Source organism: Hypanus sabinus, chromosome 21 (assembly GCF_030144855.1).
Source record: "Hypanus sabinus isolate sHypSab1 chromosome 21, sHypSab1.hap1, whole genome shotgun sequence".
NCBI classification, from domain to species: domain Eukaryota; kingdom Metazoa; phylum Chordata; class Chondrichthyes; order Myliobatiformes; family Dasyatidae; genus Hypanus; species Hypanus sabinus.
The window spans coordinates 51600772-51616401 of NC_082726.1; the positions used below are offsets into that span (position 1 = coordinate 51600772).

General features: G+C 39.2%; 1 protein-coding gene across 5 annotated transcripts in view; it reads left to right on the forward strand.

Annotated features, from left to right (window-relative positions):
* Positions 1-15630, forward strand: part of chuk (component of inhibitor of nuclear factor kappa B kinase complex) — a 94018-nt gene that overhangs the window by 13585 nt on the left and 64803 nt on the right. For all 5 annotated transcript variants that reach the window (XM_059946532.1, XM_059946529.1, XM_059946530.1 and 2 more), the window contains exons 2-6: positions 6909-7034; positions 8970-9064; positions 12186-12303; positions 13735-13804; positions 15012-15100. In XM_059946532.1, the coding sequence (XP_059802515.1) occupies positions 6930-7034; positions 8970-9064; positions 12186-12303; positions 13735-13804; positions 15012-15100 (477 nt within the window). In that variant the 5' untranslated portion in view covers positions 6909-6929. The remainder of the gene's footprint in view (positions 1-6908; positions 7035-8969; positions 9065-12185; positions 12304-13734; positions 13805-15011; positions 15101-15630) is intronic.

Consider the following 15630-nt stretch of genomic DNA (forward strand, 5'->3'; position numbering starts at 1 on the left):
ATTATGGGCTCAGTGCACGACACAACAACTGTGAATTCTTTAAACCAAGATGGTGCCAATGTACAATGGTCCTCGGCTGACATCTTCCAGACAGCAAGCAGAAGTATTTTTTTTACTACTTTTACATCTGTTTTTCTCCTTGAGTGTGTTTCTGGGACTGCTGGAGCCTGTGATTTACAGATTGGAGATTGTTTGGACTGATCTAGTGCTTTGCTGTCTAGTGATCTAGTGCTCGATTCTGCGAAGGAACTTCGAGACAGGGCATGAGCCAATGCCTGACTCCATTTTGCCATTTAAAGCATCTATTAATCGCTGATTAAAGCATTGAGGCGAGCATGGGTTTCAGCACCGACTGCCTGCCTTTTGATCACTGCTGGTAAAGGGATCTGTGAGCAGCCTTTTACGGTGTGGCTCGCTGTGGGTTAGCCTCTCTGTCTCGTGTGGTGTCCCTTTTTTCAGTGCATAGAAACATAGAAAACATACAGCACAATACAGGCCCTTCAGCCCACAAAGCTGTGCTGAACATGTCCCTACCTTAGAACTACCTAGGCTTTACCCATAGCCCTCTATTTTTCTAAGCTCTATGTCAATGATATTGTAGGATGGTATCATGGTTCTGTGTTTATGGTTTGGACTGGTGCATTTGTGGACTTATTTTAGACTTGGTGTGTTTGTATTCTGTTTTTTTAATCCCCCTTTTTCCGTATTGAGCGAGGGGAAGGTGTTTGGGGTTTGATGTTCTGTTAGTTCTTTGTGCGGGGAAGAGATTGTCTTTTCGGGGGGGGGGGTCAATGCTCCTATTCTGGTTTGTGCAGGGGGAGGGTGTTTTGGGGGGGGGGGATTGATGATAGGGATGTTGTTCTTTTTTGTATGGGGGGGTGGGTTTGATGTTTCTCTCTGAACGATTTTCATGTTCTTTGTGTTGTGGCTGTCTGGAGAATACAAATTTCAGAGTTGTATATGGATACATGCTTTGATAATAAATGAACCTTTGAACTTACTGTGTCTTACAATTGATACACAAGAATTACATAAATGTTTTGAGAAAATTTGGGCAGTGGTGGATGCCCTAAAGCCAAAGGATGTGACATAGTTGTGGCACTTATTAGGATTTTTGTCAATTGTTAGGACAGCTTCCTGCCAAACTTCTGTGCCCTACCTTTTGAACTTATTACTGCCGATTGGGAAGAAATGGCAATCGGCAAAGCAGTGTGAGATGGCTTTCAAAAAGCTAAAGGACATCGTGGCATCAGACAATGTCTTGACACATTATGATCCGCATTGTCCAGTGAAGCCTGCCTCTTTCACAGAAATTTCAAATGTTATGAATGATAGAAGTGAACACCCTATAGCCTTTGCATCACAATCCTTTACCGCTGCAGGGAAAAACTATGCACAAATTGAAAGAGAGGCCTTGAGTTTGGGGTGTAAAAAGCTTCAATCAGTACTTAAACAGGAGAAAGTTTACCTTTATTACTCATCATCAACCACTGGTCCATTTTCAATCTGCAGAGATGTGTTTTCACGAACAGCAGCAGCACAAATGCAGGGATGGGCCCTGTTTCTTGGAGACACAATTCAAGATAGAATTAAAGAGGATGAATAATCATGGAAATGCTGATGGATTGCCCGTTTACCCTTGAAAAAGGAAGTATCAGAAAAATTTGCTGAAGTAGACATGCCCCTTGACATATTCTCTCTAATGCAAATCATAAGTATCCCTATTATAGCAGAGATGATCCAGAGGAAAGCCAGCAAAGACCCCAGACTGTCTCAAGTCTACCAAATGGCTGGAATGTGCAACAGAAACTCCAGTTTCCCCATTTATACCAGCACTGAGATGAACTTGCCCTTGATGGAGATTGCCTTGTGTGGGGATAGAAAGTTGTTGCTCCACCCAAGCTGAGAGCTAAAGGATTGGAGAAGCTACATGCCAGGCATAGTTAAAATGAAAGTGTCTGCTCAAAGCTTGGTCTGGTGGCCTGGATAGATCAGCAAATTGAGTAGCTTGCCATGCACTCTCCAGGATGCCAACATGCCCAGAAGATGCCAAGAGCAGAGCCTCTCCATCCCCGGGAATGGCCTGCATTGCCCTGGCAGAGGATTCGTGTGGATTTTGCCGGACTATTCATGGGCACAGTTTTATTGGTAGTAGTGGCTGCCTCATCAAGGTGGCTAGAAGTGTTCCTAATAGATTCCACTACAGCCTCCCACACCGCTGATGTATGGAGAAGCCTCTTCTCAAGGACTGGTGTCCCAGAACATTTACTCAGTGACAATGGACTACCGTTTACAGAGGAACAATCTCAATCATTCCTAAAAATTAATGGTGTAAGACATATTACATCTGCATTGTATCAGCCAGCTACAGATGACTTATCGGTTAGATTTGTCCAGATTTAAAGAATGTACTGTGAGCAATATCAGCAGAAAACACTATGCTAACACTGAACCAGAAGCTGCCAATTTCCTCCTTGCATATCATAATGCAACACACTCCACAACCAACAACTCACCAGCTATGCTGTTCCTGGGTCATCCCTTGCGTTCATGCTGGGATCTTTTGAAACCCAATTTCAGGAGGCGTATGCAGGACAAATAGCTGAGACAAATTGAGGGCTGCTCAAACAAAGAAGTTCGATGTTTCAGTCCTGGGCAAGCAGTCCTGGGGAAGGAATATAGAGGTTGTCAGAAGCTGGACCTTGGAAAAATTGAGGACTGAACCGGACCACTGTCCTACACAGTGGTGATTGTCATCTCCAGATGATATCAGACACATTGATCAATTGAGGGGAGCAGAATCAGCTGTTAGAGAAGTAAGTTGGCTACCGCTGTCAGAACCACTTCCTGCAGTCTGAGTCAACTCCTACAACCACCACGGAGGAAGCCACAGAATCTGAGATTGATTCGCAGTTGCAAGTCTCACCGGCCAAACTCAGTGATCTCCCTTGTCAGGAAAGACGTTATCCCACAGGAATAAGAAATCCTCCCTAGCAATTAAATTTTTAGGCCTAAGTGGGACAAATTAAAATTTACTCTGCTGTGGATGTGTCTATATGGCAGCTTTATTATATAATGTACTGTGTATATAGTTGAAATGCATTCTCTGTTGAGTTGAAGTTTATAGCTAAGCAGGGAGGAGCATTGTGTATTTAATATTTAGGGGTGTGTGTGTGTGTGTGTGTGTGCAATCCTGTTTGTTTAAATAAATATAAGTAGGTGAATTGCATATGTTGTCACACTACCACATGATATGTGTGCACCTCGTTTAAAGTAAACTCGAAGTCAGATGCAAATTTTTAGAATCTTGCTTTGAATTAGTTAATGTTTTGAAGTTGCAAAACATGACGTTCTCCACCTTAACCCCCTAATAAGGACTGGCTCATGAGCCTCCAATTTCTTCCTCCTATAGTCAATAATCAGCTCGTTGGTTTTGCTGACGTTGAGAGAGATATAGAACTACAGAACCATAGAACACTACAGCACAGTACAGGCCCTTCAGCCCTCCATGTTGTGCCGACTATATAATCCTTAAAAAAAAGTACTAAACCCACACTACCCCATAATCCTCCATTTTTCTTTCATCCATGTGCTTGTTCAAGAGGCTCTTAAATACCCTTAATGTTTTAGCCTCCACCACCATCCCTGGCAAGTCATTCCAGGCACTCACAACCCTCCGTGTAAAAAAAACTTACCCCTGATGTCTCCCCTAAACTTTCCTCCCTTAATTTTGTACATATTCCCTCTGGTGTTTGCTATTGGTGCCCTGGGAAACAGGTGATCTCTGCGCCCTCTCCATAGCTTCCACATCCTTTCTATAATGAGGCGACCAGAATTGAACACAATACTCTTAAGTGCGGTCTCACCGGAGATTTGTAGTGTTGCAACAGGACCTCTCTACTCTTGATCTCAATCCCCCTGTTAATGAAGCCTAGCATCCCATAGGCCTTCTTAACTACCCTATCAACCTGTGCAATATGTTGTGGCTCCCTCTCATATCAAGGTAAAATATTATAGCGTTACAGGGAAGATACTGCCATGGATAGAGGAATGGCTGACAAGCAGGAGGCAGCAAGTGGGAATAAAGGGGGCCTTTTTTGGACGGCTGCCAGTAAGAAATGGTGTTCCTCATGGGTCAGTATTGAGACTGCTACTTTTCGCATTGTTTGTTAATGGTTTAGATAATAGAATTGATGGCTTTGTGGAAAAGTTTGCGGATGTTACGAAGGTAGATGGAGGGGTAGGTAGTGCTGAGAAAGTGATGCGATTGCAGCAGGACTTAGACAGATTGGAAGAATGGGCAAAAAAGTGACAGATGGAATACAGTGCAAACACGAGGAAATCTGCAGATGCTGGAAATTCAAACAACAACACACACAAAATGCTGTTGGAAAACAACAGGCCAGGCAGTATCTATATAGATATATATGTGTGTTGTTAAATGGAATACAGTGTTGGGAAATATATGATAATGCATTTTGGTAAAAGGAACAATAGTGCAGACTATTATCTAAATGGACAGAAAATTCAAACATCAGAGGTGCAGAGGGACTTAGGAGTCCTCATGCAAGACTCCCAGAAGGTTAATTTACAGGTTCAGTCTGTGGTAAAGAAGGCAAGTATGATTTTGGCATGTATTTCAAGGGGAGTAGAATATAAAAGCATGGACATAATGCTGGGGCTTTATAAGACACTAGTCAGGCCATACTTGGAGTACTGTCAACAGTTTTCTCAACAGGATATGCTGTCATTGGAGAGAGTCCAGAGGAGGTCCTTGAGGATGATTCCAGGAACAAAGGGGTTAACATATAAGACCATAAGACATAGGAGCAGAATTAGGCCATCTGGCCTAACGAGTCTGCTCCTCCATTCAATCATGGCTGATTTAAAAAAAATTTCCTCCTCAACCCCACTTCCTGGCCTTCTCCTTTGATGCCATGTCCAATCAAGAACTTAACAATCTCTACCTTAAGTACACCCAATGACCTGGCCTCCACAGCTGCATGTGGCAACAAATTCCACAAATTCACCACCCTTTGGCTAAAGAAATTTCTCCTATCTCTGATTTGAAACTGTGCCCTCTTGTCCTAGACTCTCCCAACATGGGAAACATCCTTTCCACATTTACTCAGTCTAGGCTTTTCAGCATTCGAAAGATTTCAATGAGATTCCCCCCGCCCCCCCCCACCTTCATCCCCTGAATTCCAGTGAGTACAGACCCAGAGCCATCAAATGTTCCTCGTATGATCACCCTTTCTTTCCTGGAATCATCCTTGTGAACCTCCTCTGGATCCTCTCCAATGCCAGCACATCTTTTCTAAGATGAGGGGCCCAAAACTGTTCACAATACTCAAGGTGTGGCCTCACCAGTGCCTTATAAAGCCTCAGCATCACATCTTTGCTCTTGTATTCTAGACCTCTTGAAATGATCGCTAACAAGGCTTCCTCACCATCGACTCAACCTGCAAGTTAACCTTCAGGGTGTTCTGTACAAGGATTCCGAAGTCCCTCTGCATCTCAGTTTCCTGGATTTCTCCCTGTTTAGAAAACAGTGTGCACATTTATTTCTACTTCCAAAGTGCATGTCCATGCATTTTCCACCTTTGTATTTCATTTGTCATATGAAGAGCATTTGGCAGCTTTAGGCTTGTACTCACTGAATTTGAGAAGAACGTCAGGGTTATCTCATTGAAACCTACTGAATTTAGAAAGGACTAGATAAGGTGGATGTGGAGAAAATGTTTTCTATGGTGGGGGTATCCAGAACCAGAGGGTACAGCTTCAAAATTGTGGAGCAACCTTTTAGAACAGCTAAGGGGGATTTTTTTTTAGCCTGAGAGTGATGTATCTGTGGAATGCTCTGCCACAGACTGCAATGGAGGCCAAGTCTGTGGGTACATTTAAGGTTGAAGTTGATGTTTCCTAATTAATTAGGCTGTCAAAGGATATGGCAAGATGGAATGGTGGAGCAGACTTGATGGGCTGAATGGCCTAATTCTGATCCTCTGTCTTGTGGTCACCACCCTTGATTCAGCCAACAAGAGTGGTATCATAAGCAAACATAAATATGGCATTGGAGCTGTGCTTAGCCTCACAGTCATAAGGATAAAGCAAGTAGATCAAGGGGCTAAGCGCACGGCCTTGTGGTACACCTGTGTTAATGGTGATTGGAGGAGATGTTGCTGCCAATCTGTAGTGCAAGTGAGGAAATCGAGGATCCAGTTACACAAGGTAGTATAGAGGCCTATGTCTTGGAGCTTATTGATTAGTTTTGAGGGGATGATCGGTGGTCAATGAAGAGCATCCTTACATAGTGTAGCAGTTAGTGCAACACTGTTACATCTCGGGGTGTTGGAATTTGGAGTTCAATTCCAACATCACCTGTAAGGAGCTTGTACGTCCTCCCTGTGAACATGTGAGTTTTGATCAGGTGTTCTGGTTTCCTCCCACAGTCCCGAGACTATTGTAGTAGGTTATTTGGTCATTGTAAATTGTTCCGTGATTAGGCTGGCTTAGTGCAGCTTGTAAGACCCTATTCGACGCTGCATCTCAATAAATAAAACATTCCAGAGCTAAGTGGAGAGCTAATAAAATGAATGGTGAAATGGAATCTTGAATCATGAGTTAAATTTACACTTCTTTTCTCACTTGCACCATTTATCTTTGTCCTCTGCTGTGGCATGACACTACCTTGTTATTTATCTTTTCCACTAATTTATTTATTTCTGCAATTTATCGTGATTTTTACAACTTATATCGATAATAAATCTGATTTTGTAGCATCAGATAAAAAGAAAGGCTGAAGTAGAAACTGTTTTGTGCATTGTTTAGTCCTTCATCTGTTGTTCTATTTGGGCTTAAGTTCCTTAGCATGGCTTTACTGATAACTTCGCAATTTTTAATTACAGCATTAAGGATTCTAATTGAGAATGGAGAAACCCCCTTTTAAGCAGGTTCAGACATGTGGGCCTTGGGATCTAAAGGAACGTCTTGGAGCAGGAGGCTTTGGACATGTCTATATGTATGAACATAAAGTAAGTTTTACACACTCTTAGCAATTAACTATTCTAGAGTTTTTAAGATTAAATAACAAATCTGAAATCAATGGATTAGTTTTTAAAGAGCAGCAGAAATACTCTTTATGTCCTTTCAAAGATCAACAAATAATGTGAAATTTAAGAAAATGTTTCTGCTCATTCATTCTTCTTGGGCCCTTAGCTTCCAGTGGAACATCCATAATTGTTAACATTTTTACTCCTCCATTGATGATTGTTATGTGAACAGTTGAAAATTCCCTTATTTCATGTTCTCATCCTAGTTTATTTGTGGTCCTCCTCCCCACCAGTAATTCTGCAAATTATGTCTCTAAGATAGTTTTTGAACTTAAGGTGCAATAGTTCTTTCAATCTGTCCACATCATACCCTGCAGCTAATTGGGCAGTCAATTGCTTCCAACTAATAGCAAGGTGCTCTGAGTAATTGTATAACTAAGATTATTTGAATTTAAAATTATTTCTGCAAGAGTTAAAAATAAAGATTCCAGGGTTTGGTACTGATGGACTTTTGATAGGGAAGTCCTGAACATTTTTTGTCTATATGGTTGACAGTTGTCTTCCGGTAGCCATCTTCAAATGAACTGAGAATGACACCAGTTTTTGCTCAATTCACATGACTTCAGTTTTACCAGGCTCCTTTGGAGGATTGACATCAAGGGGAGTTACCTCCTATTAGTTGAGAAATTTTTGGTTTTTGGAAAGTTGTGCCACTTCTTCAGTACTTCCATAGAAATGAACAAACAGTCGATGACTGTTTCAGTCTCAGCCCAAAACATTTCCATGGATGCTGCCTGACCTGAGTTTCTCCAGCATTTTGTGTGTTTTGCTTTGGATTTTCAGCATCTACAGAATTTCTTGTATTTTAAGTTATGCCACTTGATAAACACTTAATATAATTGAAAGTTAAATGAATGCATGGTAATACTCTCAATTGATTTAGTCTTTCCCTTTGTGAATATAATATGCCTGGATATTTTTCCACATTTCTAAGTAGAAATTACAATTTTTAGCTTAGTAAGAGATTGAGATATATTATGAAGGCAAGTGTTCACTGTTCCTCAAAATCAAGAAAAATAAGTGAGGGTTTCTACTGAAATCTGAATTTATATTCTCTGTTGTGTTAGTTTGTGAGTGTTAGATGAATAGTGAATGGTACTTGGCTATGAAGCATTTAATCTTGCTGACACAGTACTTATGGTGTTTCAGAATAAAAAGATCAATGCTTATCAATAAATTGAATCAATTTGGTAGCAGTTCTTCATGTTGAAGGTTTCATTTCAAATGGTCAATGTTATTAGTGAATTTGGCAGAATGCATAACTTCACTCAGCCTATCACTAAACTGTTCTCACAACCTATATCAACCTATGGACTCAGTTTCAAGGACTCTTTATCTCATGTGGTCTTTCATTGCTTCTATTGTGTTTCTTGGATTTACTGTGTATGCCCGCAAGGAAACAAATCTCGGGGTTGTATATGTTGACATGTATTTACTTTGAACTTTATAGTTTAGAATTCCATAACATGTATATCTAACATTAGTTAGGGTTTGCAAGCCAAATATTCAGATAAATGTTCAAGTGAACTGAATTTGAGTACATTGTTTGAGCTTTGTCATCTATTAGTACCTTAGTGAGCAATGTTAACTAATTATCATTTAATTTTAGACAATAAGGCACAGGAGCAGAATTAGATCATTTCTCTGCTCTGCCATTCATTCTCGGCTGATTTATTATCCCCTTCAGACATATTCTTCTGCCTTCTCCCCATGACCATTGACATCCTTACTAATCAAGAACCTATGAGCCTCCACTTTAAATATATCCAATGGCTTAGCTTCCACAGCTGTCTGTGGCAATCTATTCCACATGAATTTTATTGGCAATAAAGCTAATAATCCACAATTCCGTTCCAGACAACAGGAGAAAGAATTGCAGTTAAAGCCTGCCGTTTGGAGTTGAGTGCAAAAAACAAAGAGAGATGGTGCTATGAAATTCAAATTATGAAAAAGTAAGTACGTTTTCAGAGAACTAGAGTTTTAGAGTGTTTCCGTTACTGATGTCAGATGTTGATTTTTAAAAAATGGTTTAAGAAACCATTAGCCACCTCAGATCATTCATTTTGTTTCCAGCTATTTATATACAGTATAGCACTTAATGAATTGATGAGGAATTGTTGGGAAAATCACTATAGGCTTTGTAATAGCTTGCAAGAGCACATTCCTCATGTTAAGAAGTGGTACGCATGTTTGGTTACCTTAGTCAGATGAGTGACATGTACAGTAAAATAGGAAATAACTGCTTTCTTAAGTGGGAGGAAACTTGGGGGAAGAGTAGATATTGAAAAGTGGGTAACACACTCAAAATGCTGGAGGTGTTCAGCAGATCAGGCAGCATTTATGGAAAGGAATAAGGAGTCAACATTTCAGCCCAAAGCTTCAACACTTCATTCCCCTCTATAGATGCTGCCAGATCTGCTGAATTCCTCTAGCATTTTGTGTTTACTCTAGTTTTCCAGTATCTGCAGAATCTCATGTGGGTATGAGATAAGTTGTTGAAGACCTGTGTTGGAGGGTAAGCAGCAGAGATTTAGTTAGATCTAGAAAATAACTTGAAACAAAAATATAAATAATACTCAAGTGGATACCTACTTGTCATTCATTATAGGCATATATAGTGCAGATGTCAAGAAACTGCTTTCACATAATTTCAATAAAAATAAATTGGGTTGTCCATCCAGAAAACATGAAATTTCTTTCTCATATTTCCTTGATTGGTTGTGTTGTACATTGGTATATTTCCACTTGCACTGGCCTTGTCACAGTACATTTGAATGTAATTTCATTAATATTTAAAATGTTATTTCACTTAGCTGTGAATCTTAAAAATAGCCAAAAGTTAATGAAACTTAACAAAGTATAGGCAACTCATTGGTTTGAGCAACCATATCAAGTGACATGAAAGGGTGAAAGTTGTAATTTTCATCTTTCAATAAACCAAATAGAGAGAACATTTGTATTTATCTAGCATAGCCTGTGCGGACATCTAATCAAGTAATTTTGTTTTTGTTTTTAAATGTGGTTATTATTTGCACCAGAGGTAGATATAGCAACCAAATTTGCAAAGCATCCCAAACAGCAATGAGTTGTGAGACAATCTGCCTTTTTCTGGTGGTTGAAGGGAGTATGTTGGTCTGCACAGTTTGTACAATTTCCATTAATTCCAATCCCTTCTCCTCATTTCCCCTCCTCCAGAAAACATGATTCATCAAAAAGACTATAATAGATCATTCAAATTTAAATAATGTGGCAAACCTTCAGTATGGGATTAGATTTGTTAGGCTAGATAGGCTGGTCTCTACAAAGGTTTTAATCAGATTTTCTGATTTAGCTTTGAAATTGGTGATTGATTTGCAATTGACGGTAGAGATCTGCAGTGTAGCATGCAGAATTAGCAGACTTTTCATGTTAGTTTAAGTTTCATTTGGCCAGTAGCACTGATCATGTTGAAAAACGGGAAATGAATGTGATCACATTTTAGTATTGCATTACCGGTCCTCCCTTATGGGCACTTGCCTGAAAACATCAGTATGGGATGTTGTAAAAAAGCAGGAGGTTATTCAATAACTTCAGTCTGACCTTAGTATGTAGATTCTTATTGTGCTGTCCAAATGATGAATTAGATAAAGAAATTCTTTGCCTGCTTTCCTGTGTCCTAGTTAGACTCACTGAGATGATGCTATCTTGTACTAATGGAGTGAGTTCTCCCAAACAAGGTTCTGTGGAGTATCATGAGTAATTTTAAATTCTAATGACCACAGTCTGAGACCGATTATGTGAGCTTTCTCAAGGAGTAATGTTCCATAATTGCATTTTGTTTATTTATACTGCCTGATAGCAAATTGCTCATCCTCTTTGTGAATAGTTAGCCACTTCCTTCATGTTGTTAAATCTCAAATGTACAATTCAGACAGTTGAACTTTCAAAAAAATATTAATTGTTTTACAGTGGAGACTATTTGTGTTCTAGTTAATCAATAAGGCTATAGTAAAATTATAGCCTTATTGTAGCCTGAAAGTGGCGTCACAGGTAGACAGGGTTGTAAAGAAGGCTTTTGGCATCCTGGCATTCATAGATCAAGGTATTCAGTATAGGAGTTGGGATGTTATGGCAAGGTTGTATAAGACATTGGTGAGGCCAAATTTGGAGTATTGTGTGCAGTTCTGGTCACCTAACTATAGGAAGGATATCAGTAAGATTGAAAGAGTTCAGAGAAGATTTACTAGGATGTTGCCGGGTCTTCAGGAGTTGAGTTACAGGGAAAGATTGAACTGTTTAGGACTTTATTCCTCGGAGCGTAGAAGAATGAGGAGGAGGTTGATAGAGGTTTACAAAATTATGAGGGGTATAGACAGAGTAAATGCGAGTAGGCTCTTTCCACTTAGATTAGGAGAAATAAATACGAGAGGACATGGCTTTAGGGTGAATGGGGAAAGGTTTAGGGGGAACTTCTTCACTCAGAGAGTGGTGGGAGTGTGGAGCGAGCTGCCATCTGACATAAATGCGGACTTACTCTAAGTTTTAAGAATAAATTGGGTAGATACATGGATGGGAGAGGCCTGGAGGGTTATGGACTGGGTGCAGGTCAATGGGACTAGTGGAATAAAGTTTCGGCACAGACTAGAAGGACCGAATGGCCTGTTTTCTGTGCTGGAATGTTCTGTGGTTCTATATTTGGCAAGCTTGTGAAATGTGCTTTCTAGTTTGTTTTCCATCATTTAAGGTGAGATGGGATAGGTTCAAAGAAGTTGTGAGGAGCAATTTGTTTACATAGAGAGTGGTGGTAGAGGCAGATGCATTAGAGATTTTCAAGAGATGTTTAGATAGACACATAAATGAGGAAAATGGAAGGATATGGACTTTGTGTTGGCAGAGAAAATTAATTAGTTTGTCCATTTGATTACTTTTTTGGATTGCCACAACATTGTGGGCCAAACGGCCTTTTCCTGTGCTGTAATGTTCTGTGTTCTTCCTCCTCTCATTTCAATGCATTTGACTGTTTATCGATTACTTCTACTATCATGGGTATCTGAATATCATATCTCTTCTCTTGTCCCTCCTCCACAAAACAAGGTTAAGCAATGCCAATGTTGTGAAAGCTCGTGAAGTTCCGGAGGAAATGCAGGATATTGCATGTAATGATGTCCCTCTGCTCGTAATGGAATTCTGTACAGGAGGTAACTTGCGTAAGGTAATTTTGAAGGACACACTAAAGTGAAAATTTTAGCTTGTACAGGATTTAATGCAATTGCAAATTTTTTAAAGAATTTCTTTATGTATTGAACATCTGTGTGTACAGAGAAAAGCGGTCCTGATGGAGGGTCTCAGCCCGAAATGTCGACTATACTCCTTTCCATAGATGCTGCCTGGCTTGCTGAGTTCCTCCAGCATTTTGTGTGTGTAGAATTAATTTGGTCATTTAGATCAAGAACATAAAACCATAAGACAAAGGAGTAGAATTAGGCCATTCAGTCCATCAAGCGCCTTCTGAAAATCCAAGTAAACACCATCCACTGACTCTCTTGTTAACCTGCCTATTACTTTCCCAAAGAATTTCAACAGATTTGTCAGGCAAGACTTACCCTCAAGGAAACCATGCTAACTTTGGCCTGTTTTATCATGACCACCCAAATACCCTGAAACCACATCCTTAATAGTGGACTCCAACATCTTTCCAACCACTGAAGTCAAGCGAATTGGCCTATAATTTCCTATCTTCCTCCCTCTCTTTTTGAAGAGTGGAGTGACATTTGCAATTTTCCTCTGGAGTCATTAAGTAATAGCAGCAGAAGTAGCCTGCAGCCTCTCCAGCATTAGGTGGTATCAAGATGCTGGAGGAACTCAGCAGAGTAGGCTGCATCAATAGAGAGGGATAAACAGTCAATATTCTGGGTTGCCACCCTTCATCAGGTCTGACACTGCTTACCTTTTAATCTTCATCTCATCATCAGAGGAAAAGAACAAAATTCTGCTCAGGTGTTGCATTTCTCTCTGTTGGTTAGATAGAAACCTAAATTTAGGGTGAGAATATATTTTCACATTTATCGTGGGTGATGCTGTACCATCTCTTGATTATTTCTGCTCAGTTTTGCCTGACATGGAGGTATAGGAGCTTGTTGTTAAGTAATTTTATCTTTTCCTACAGAAACATATCCAAGCCTTTGTTTCTCAATTAATTTTCAAAACTCAAAATTCATTCAGCTATGTTTTACTTTTGCAAATTTTGCATGCCATACTGTACGGTTCTGTAAAGCTAATACTACAATTGGTGCTTTTATACATTTAAAACATAGCTTACATTTATGTACATTATGTACATTTAGAACATCGTTTACATTTATTGTACATTTAAAACATAGCTTACAACAAATGAACATTAAAATTTTGTTTTTGGCTTTTTTATGTTTGTGAAAAACTCTTTAATTCTCTATGTACGCGCTTGCATTTTCCCATTTTATTTTAAATAATTTGCTTGAACAAAAGATACTTAGTTTGAATTGTGTATTTATTATTAGAGATTTATAATGCAGCTTCCATTTTCCTGCAGGATAATTTTAGTATTTTTTATTCAAATGTGTTTTATCCAGTGTGGTTTTTTGCTAACTTTGCATTTTGTTTCAAGTTGTTGAGCAAGCCTGAAAATTGCTGTGGACTTAAAGAAAGCCAAGTATTAAGCTTATTGCAAGATGTTGGTAGGTACTTTCATCTGTTTATAATTATTAGGTTTCCTACATATAATATGCATTTATTGAGTCACCTTTTTGGCATCCTTTCACATATCAGTTACAAATTCAGAGATCTGGCTGAGATTTCGAAGTTACAGGTGAAAATATTGATGTTCACGTTCACTATGTTTAAAATAATCTCTTGACGTAACAACTGTAATGTACATTGAATGTGGTAAAACTTATTTTTCTGTAACAAGTTGACTAATCGGTGCAGTTTTCATAGAGAAGTCAACATGACTGCAGAACTCAATAAAGAGAATATCTCTCTTGAGTTAACCTGGCTGGTTTAATGATGAGTCAAGGAAAGGTGTTTGGTTTTCCTGAAGAGGAATTGTAAGGATTTGAAAATGAATTGAACTGCCTCAGCCTGTGAGATCCTCTTGGTTCGTGTTGTACAAAGCAAACTGGGGCCAGTCCCTGAAGTGTTTAATATTATCCGTGAGGTTCAGTTTCCATGCTGCACTTGAATTGAAGTATTGATAACAGGGCACTCATCTCTCCCTGTGCAACACTGATGTTAATTTTTTAATGGGAGCGGGGGGCGAGAGAGAGGTGCCAATCTTTTCGCTCTTAAAGAGAATGCTAAACTGAATTTTGAAGAGTTGTCTACTTTATCTGTGGAAGAGCAAAGCTGAAAGTGTCAGAAAGGGTAATATAAAACAAAATCTGTAAATGCAAGAGTTCACTTAGAAGCAAAATGCTGTAAAGTCTTGAAACGTAACACGTATTTTTTTTCTTACGATCAGTGACGGTCTCCTTGCAGTTCTCACATTCTCTTAACCTACTGCTCTTCCAATATTTGATTTTGATACATCAGATAATCCATGACACAAAAAGGTCAAAATGCATGATGCATTGGATTAATTTAATGAGGGAGAATATGGGAAAAAATCTCTCTCCAGAGAGGATTGTAAAGGTCTGGAACTAACTTTGAAGGATGGTTAAAAGCAGAAATCCTCATACATTTGAAGGGTGCTTGAAAAATGTATTTGAACAGACCTGTCCTGTAGAAATGAGGACCAAGTCCTTGAAGGTGGGATTAGGCCGAATAGCATGAATAACATGAACCAAATGGCCTCCTATATCATGAATATTCTATGGTCTGATCAATCCTAAAAGCAAAAGCACACTGCTTGCTTTCACCTACTATTTTGGATTTACTTTTAACCAGGTTCTGGCATCCAGTATTTGCATGACCACAGAATCATTCATAGGGATTTGAAACCTGAAAATATTGTATTGCAAGATGATAATGGCAAGGTGAGTGATTTGTAACAATGATTAAAAGAAAAATAGATTGAATTTTATTGATTTTTATTTTTATTTAGAGGTACAGCTTGGTAACAGGTCCTTCTGACTCAGTGAGTTCTCACTGTCCAGTTACATCCATGTGTCCCTTTACTAACCTATACATCTTTGGGATTTGTGAGGAAACTGGAAAGTACAGAGGAAACTCGCAGTGACTGGGAGAACGTACAAACTCTTTACAGACAGCAGCGTGGGGAAAAAGCAAAGTTTTATCCTTATCCAACTAAAGTTTAAGAAATATGGGCAGATTTCTAATCCTTTCATCCTAGTTCTTTTTTTTTGGGTCTGATTGTCCATGCCTAACCATTTAGTTGTTTTTGTTATGATAGAGGCATTGGATCAATGTATGATCTTCCTGTTTCTGTTTCCTTTTCTCCTCCTTTCAGTTAGAGATTTACATCCATGCTAGTTATGATGATGGTTTTCCTTGTTAAGTGGTCAAATCATTCATTTGCAAATGAAGGAAGCATTTTACAGAATGT